At 37.0% G+C, this 7600-nt stretch overlaps 1 protein-coding gene across 1 annotated transcript in view; it reads left to right on the plus strand.

Annotated features, from left to right (window-relative positions):
- LOC139455016 (uncharacterized) overlaps positions 1 to 6676 on the plus strand; it is a 155394-nt gene extending 148718 nt beyond the window's left edge. The window contains exons 4-10 of the mRNA XM_071236602.1: positions 14 to 1602; positions 1880 to 2068; positions 3997 to 4152; positions 4293 to 4660; positions 5204 to 5297; positions 5667 to 5746; positions 6647 to 6676. Coding sequence (XP_071092703.1) covers positions 14 to 1602; positions 1880 to 2068; positions 3997 to 4152; positions 4293 to 4660; positions 5204 to 5297; positions 5667 to 5746; positions 6647 to 6676 — 2506 coding nt within the window. The remainder of the gene's footprint in view (positions 1 to 13; positions 1603 to 1879; positions 2069 to 3996; positions 4153 to 4292; positions 4661 to 5203; positions 5298 to 5666; positions 5747 to 6646) is intronic.
- Positions 6677 to 7600: the final 924 nt, after the last annotated feature.

Consider the following 7600-nt stretch of genomic DNA (forward strand, 5'->3'; position numbering starts at 1 on the left):
TTCTACCTGCCAGTACAACTTTACGCACTGCTACAATTTCCGCATCTGCAACGACCATAAGTGAATCGAAAAAAATACTCCCTAGAACCCCATCTATCATTACAACTCAGACACCAATTACAACAGCTTCATCACCTACAACGATACCTAAAACCCAAACACCTAATACAACCCCATTTTCAGCTAAATTCACCCCATCTGCAACTATTATACCCCAATCAACCACACACTTACTTACAATTATATCAACAATTACAACAGCGTCATCACCTACAACGATACCTAAAACCCAAACACCTAATACAACCCCATTTACAGCTACATTCACCCCATCTACAACTATTATACCCCAATCAACCACACACTTACCTACAATTATATCAACAATTACAACAGCGTCATCACCTACAACGATACCTAAAACCCAAACAACTAATACAACCCCATTTACAGCTACATTCACCCCATCTACAACTATTATACCCCAATCAACCACACACTTACCTACAATCATATCAACAATTACAACAGCTTCATCACCTACAACGATACCTAAAACCCAAACACCTAATACAACCCCATTTACAGCTACATTCACCCCATCTACAACTATTATACCCCAATCAACCACACACTTACCTACAATTATATCAACAATTACAACAGCGTCATCACCTACAACGATACCTAAAACCCAAACAACTAATACAACCCCATTTACAGCTACATTCACCCCATCTACAACTATTATACCCCAATCAACCACACACTTACCTACAATTATATCAACAATTACAACAGCGTCATCACCTACAACGATACCTAAAACCCAAACACCTAATACAACCCCATTCACAGCTACATTCACCCCATTTACAACTATTATACCCCAATCAACCACATACTTACCCACAATCATATCAACAATCACAACAGCTTCATCACCTACAACGATACCTAAAACCCAAACATCTAATACAACCCCATTTACAGCTACATTCACCCCATCTACAACTATTATACCCCAATCAATCACACACTTACCTACAATTATATCAACAATTACAACAGCTTCATCACCTACAACCACCCCGTTTACAACTTCAACATCCCTGCCAGCCACAGCAATACCTAAAACTCATTCAATCACTTCAGCAACCCCATTCACAGTCACTCCATCGAATACAATCCGATCTCCACCAAAAACCACTATAACATCATCTACAACTACGATAAGCCCATCGACCACAAAATTACCTTCAACCCCATCGGCCACTAGAGAGACCCCATTCAAATTAACAATAACATCGTCGACCATAACGTATTCCACAACACTGTCGACAACTACATACAATCCTATTACAACCGTCCATTCAACCGTTGCATTATCTACATCTAGAAGTACACCTTCATTATCTACAACTCTGTCAACAACTGTGACCGCAAGACCAACACCCCTTGTCCGTACTTCTCCAAAGATGCCAATGAAATCGAAGCCACAAGCCCCTTCTAATACGCCTACAAAAATGGACACAACAACCGATGACTTGATTTCTACAACAAGTCATGACACTATCGAGGAGAAATTGCTGAATATTTCAGGTATAATTTCACAGCCTCAATTTGTGAATCCGATCGTTCTTGGTTATCCCTTTATCAAATAACTTATTAGATTGTGTTTTAGTCATCCATGATAATCAGGTGTACTTTATTTTGTATATATTACTTGAATAATGTCTTTTATCTTCCGGTAACCCTTTGAAAATCGGCATATTAGCTCTAATGCCCTTGTATAACACGTTGATATTCACATTTCGTCTTTTGTGCCATATACACATAATTTTACGTTCGGTAATTAATTCACATACTGTGTTTTCAGAACGTTGTACAAACGCTTCAGGCACGTCGTTTCCATTTGAGAACAACTGTCGTGCTTACTGGCAATGTGAAAATGAGAAACCGGTTATGAAGTGCTGCCCGAACAAAGCGACCTTCACGTGGAACCATGGCTGTATTCCTAATCCTTCCTGTAACCCAGAATGCGACCCTGGGTATGATATATCTTCCAGTAAGTTCGTTACCAATATAAATCTATGTATTTATAGTGCGTTAAAATATGAAGGAAGCAAAATCTAATATCATAGGGTATTTTAATGTAAAGAAAACGCACATGATATGTGTACATGACATCATAATGTAAATGAGTAAAGTACTTTAGAGTTAGATGTCTCTTTGTGATCTGCTTGCTACTTTTTATTCCCTACTGAGAGTGGGGTGGGGTATAGGAATGGATGGGTTCCGTGATTAATACATGAATTTTGTTGTTTTCAAATAATGTTTTGATCATTGGAATTATCGGCTAATAACGGAAATTAGAATGTATATTTCCCTGATATATTGCAAATCATGCAGAGATCTTGTGAAAAAATGTTAACCCGTATGATGACAAACATTCATCAGTTCATTTTCTTAAGTGAAACCCACGTTTGGTTCTATAGGTTGTTTAATGAATAACACCAACGTTCATTACGTTGTAATATATACACAGAATTACCAAACGAAAAAATTACGTCGTTTTACCAAAATGGCACCTCTACAATCTTAACAAGATGTGAACATACTTTAGAAATATACCGAAGGAACAGTTTAAGTGGATCTGAACAATCCTATTTCGTAAACTGGTTTGGCTGCTCTTGAGCTTTATCTACTTTATCTCCTATTATGTCTATCAACCTTTCCTTGATTTCTCTGAACTAAAAAATGTTGCTGCTACTGCTTTGCCCCATTTCAGTCAAATTTAATCTGGATCTCAATCTATATTTATATTTCTTCCAATTCTTATTTCGACTTATCATTCACATTGATCTGTCTTGCATATGAGTTGATCTTCAAGTACTGCCATCGTCTGTACCAGATCACTTTATTGAATCCACTGTTTTGTCTGTAATTTAGAGTGTTCATTTTTTTATGATTTTAATGCGAAATTTGATCCAGTCCCAAATCATGAGATCATTTGATAGATCTTCATTATATCACTACATAACAACTGTTGTATCTATTTCGTAATGAGTCAATAAGGAGAGAATATTTGAACTTCAAAGTATCATGATTTGTCAACAACAACAAAATAACGACACACAGGCAATATTCCATATAGTAAGTAGAACAAAGTGTACATTTATGAAAAACCTGTTGTTGATGAACAGTGCGATAACCAAGTAGTGTGTAGAGTAAGTCCTGAGAGCATGTGAAGAGACTTAAGGTTTGGCTTTACATCAACTGAAATAAGCAATGTCTGGGGGCGAGCTGGAATTTGTTGCTTTTCCGGGTGTAACATTGCTTATTTGGACTCCATTGCCTTCAAATATAAAGTCAAAGTCAAAGAATTGGATCAAATCATGTAGCTTCCTATATTAATATTCTTCACTAATACAGGACGTAAAGAATTGTTTTTTGATATTTGGAAGACATGGCCGAACGATTGTTTTCATATATTTCTTTGGGTAAATGGAAAGGTCGGGCCCGTATCAGTTTTACCTATTTCTTATTTGTATATGTTTCAAAGTGTATATGAAAATCTTCAGGCATAGGACCCTTTCATTATGCCATTTTCAGAACATACATAACACAAATGGACTAATGTCGTAAGAGGAAACTAACAGGAACGGGTGGCCAGGCTCGCTGAATTGGTTGAAGCATACCAACGTGTCCCGTTTGTGAAGATCGATGATCATGATGTCTATTGTCTGGTACAGACTCGATTATTTACATACTACCGTCTTACATATGGAATATTGCTCAGTGGGGCCTTAAAAACAAAAAAACAACAGATGGGTTTAGTCCGTCCTGAATAAGATATAGTGAACAAAATCAACTGGTTACTAACAAAGTGATGAATGAACAAATTCGGAAACCACCGATATCGTATATTACAGCATTTGTTTTATTCATATTATGTCTTTTCAGAATGTTGCATTAATCGTTATATGTTATCAGTGTGTGACGACAGACTGAAAGTCGATGGCAATTTCCACTATTATTATCGCATGGTGCATAAGTTGGCCATCATCCGTCCGTGTCCAGATGGGACCATATTCAGGGAGGAACTATGTCGTTGCGACTATCCCCCAACGGGATTCCAGGATCACCCAGGTAAAACAGTTTCAAGATTGTATAAGATCAATTAAATACATGTACACATTAAACAGTTTTGTTAGTTCGCCATACTCTATCCTCTGGCTTATAATATTTACATTTCTCTTTAGAAATTTAAATTCAAATTCTGTTTTCAGCATGCCATCCTAAATTTGAAATGACCTTTGATGGTGACAGCCCATTCGAGGACATAAGTAGTTCTGGCAACGACTTCGAAATGTTTCATATTCAGCCTACAGCATACGGAACGGGTCAGTTTTATGACAAAAGCATGATGATCATCAAACGTTTGAATGGCACAACGATGGGGTACAAATTTGCTGTCCACTTAAAGTTTTTCGCTCGTGAAGGATCCGACAGAATGGTACTGTTGTCAGATTGTCTTCATGGGAATGACGTTGAGAGTGCTTCGGTTGACATCAGGTTGCATACCAGTGATGGTACGGTTGTCTTTAGAGTGCACACATACAGTTCGCCATTGTGGCATGTTCAGATTCCTTACAAAGTAAGTGAAGCAAAACATAACGCCCAAAGATTTGATAAGTGATGAATTAATCAATCTATTTTAAGTGACTTCTTTTCACTAATGTAAATAGGCAAGAGTTTAAAGTGACGTTGTGATGGTCAACAAGGCAAATGCCTCTGTAATATTTAAGCTGATATAGTGCAGGGTTGATTTAAGAATATTTCTATTAAAGAGTTCTTTCCATAACAAATGTAACCGTCGCATGGCGTGACAATCAGTGTAACTTCGTTCTCCCTGACGATACAAATGAAACATATTGGAACGTTGTGTTTTGAAGATTAAACGTATACCTTGTTTTTGTTGATATCCTTTTTGCCAAATCAATACGTTTGTATTTACCCTGAACTTAAATGTTCTTTAACGGTCATTCTCCTCCAATTAACTGTATGTTCAAAAATGATTTATTTAGATGTTTAAGAATTTCTTTAAAAGACATCCTTCGAATATTGAAAGTGGATACACATGTACGCTAGGCTTTGGTAACATGTTTGTTGTGTATGTTTGTATGTGTTTTCAAACTAGAGAAACGAGTGGAACATGGTCAGTTTAATCTACGAGGGCACCAAAGTAAAAGCGTCTGTGAACAAGAGTCAAAAGACAAACCCAGTTTTTTTCGGTAGGTCTTTTAATGTATTTAACACCATCAGACTTTTCCGACTTGTTTTTCACTGCTTACTCTCCCAGACCGTCACTGGACATCGAAATGTAGAAGCGCGCTCACCACAGATCCATGAGTCCATGAGTGACAGGTTATAAGAAATCACAAATGTATATTGGTATCTAACAGATCAACGTACATAATAACATTAAAGGTTAATGCTAAATATGAATTCGTCATATCATTTATAGTAAATATTTGATTTATTAAAATATGAATGACGAACCTTAAATTATCAAAATTGGTTTCTTCTGCTTGTATTAATTAAGCATGGTCAATATATGAATTTCACTACCTTTCAATCTCAATTGTTTCGTGTTGTTTCAGGTAGTCTGAGGAGGAAGCAAGCGGGGCTTGTGATAGGCAAATGCAGCGACAGTGATGGTTTTACTGGAGAAATAGACAGTGTAAGTTTGACATTACATTCACTGCTCACATGAAATGATCGTTATTACTTTAAACAAAACCTCTCTTTTACCACGAACACGTAACCATACATAAATTAAGCTCACCAAACTGAACATCAACTGGGCTTATGTCATGGTTTGTCAATCCTCTTCTGCGACCTTAAACATCTACCCAAGAACCGTTGAAGCATTGGGAAGTTGAACCTTTGCTATTTGGTCCCACCTTTGATGATACTTGTTGAAGCTGTTCCAATTCGTGTTTCTGCCATTTCCAGAGTACTTGTATTTTAAAACTTATTCTCCAAACAACTAGGGGATCTTGAAATATGGATGTGATCGGTCGTCAGAAGAAAGATCAGTATCGAAATAATGACTGCAGGATATAAAACGGTTTCGTAACAAAACGCTAAGGCCCCAAAGCATCCGCAACATTGCACGTGGACCATACAATTCCTCCACTCATGGGCTTTTGGGATCATACATGATTTTGTCACTTCAATGAAAGGTCGGCAAATCACTCTGAAAATTAATATTACTGATTTTTATTATCCACGGTAATACGCAAGCTCTCTACTTTTGCTTTAATGCACTATTTGCGATCAGATTGGGCTGGTTGTATGCTTCAAACTAATAGAACTCGGCGAGATATGTTCAAGGTGTCTCAGAATGTGATTTGCAGACTATGGAACAGGTTTCTGCGGACACACAGGGCGCCTAAGACGAAAAACGAAGTTCAAAGGTCGATGTATAAAACAAAACAGGCTGTTAGAAATTCCAAACAGAAATTGTCGACCACGTGCTGTATCACCGTTAATAAATCAACACATTCTAGCCAAACGCCAAGGATGTTCAAACCGCTGAAACTTGGAAATCGCAGATGGTCTCGTGTTATGTTTTCAGATGAATCTGAGTCACTCTAAATTATACTGACGTCAATAGTTGTACTCTTTCCGCACCATGCTGGTCCACGTTTTGCTTTAATCACGATAACCTTCGTACTCACCGAGCACGTATCGTAACTGCCTACCATGCCCTTCATGCCTCGGGGTATAAACGAATGTGTAAACAATCCTGGGGCATGACCTATTATTGATTAAGTTATCTGAAACGTATATTTGTTTAGTGAGTGAGTTAATTTAAAGTCACATCGGCGATATTTCAGCCACATCGTGACTTGAACAAGTTATGCAGTTATATTATAGATTTATATAAAAGCTGTCAACGAAGGACAGTATAACAACCAGCAATATATCACAGATCATAAGTATAAAACTAGATTTAGAGCAATAAAATGATTTGATTACAACAGACGACACATTATAAAAAACAGGCAATTAATCACCAACAACTAAAGTTACGCCACCATACTAGGGACCAAGGGGACTTACAGTACCTTAGCTACCTACAAGGTTCCCCAGCAGGATTTACACCATTCCTTTAGTTATTGGCGAATGTTGACGAGATTAGCCGAAAATTAAAATATACAAATATTCTACGTTTAAAAACAGTGATAGATAAATTACTTTGAATGAAGTGGTCTAACATATCCTCTCAGGGGGACAATAATTTTACACTACTTTAACCCCCTTCAAGGATATAGCCACTTGCAATCTCGGTTAATTATTATTATACTGTCGATAGTAAAAGTTATTTATTTATTTACAATACATAGTCATCAAAATTTATCTATCAATTCAATTTCCTGTAAAAAAGCAAGTATAAAATGTGGACTTATCTGATTAAAAAGACCCCTAATGGATGAGACTTTGAAATACTTATCCCTTGTGATGGAAAAATCAATACAGTCAAGCAGTACATGCTTGACCGTGATTCTTCCATCACAAGGGATACAGA

This window comes from Haliotis cracherodii, unplaced genomic scaffold, assembly GCF_022045235.1.
Source record: "Haliotis cracherodii isolate W230 unplaced genomic scaffold, xgHalCrac1.p SCAF_11, whole genome shotgun sequence".
NCBI lineage: Eukaryota > Metazoa > Mollusca > Gastropoda > Lepetellida > Haliotidae > Haliotis > Haliotis cracherodii.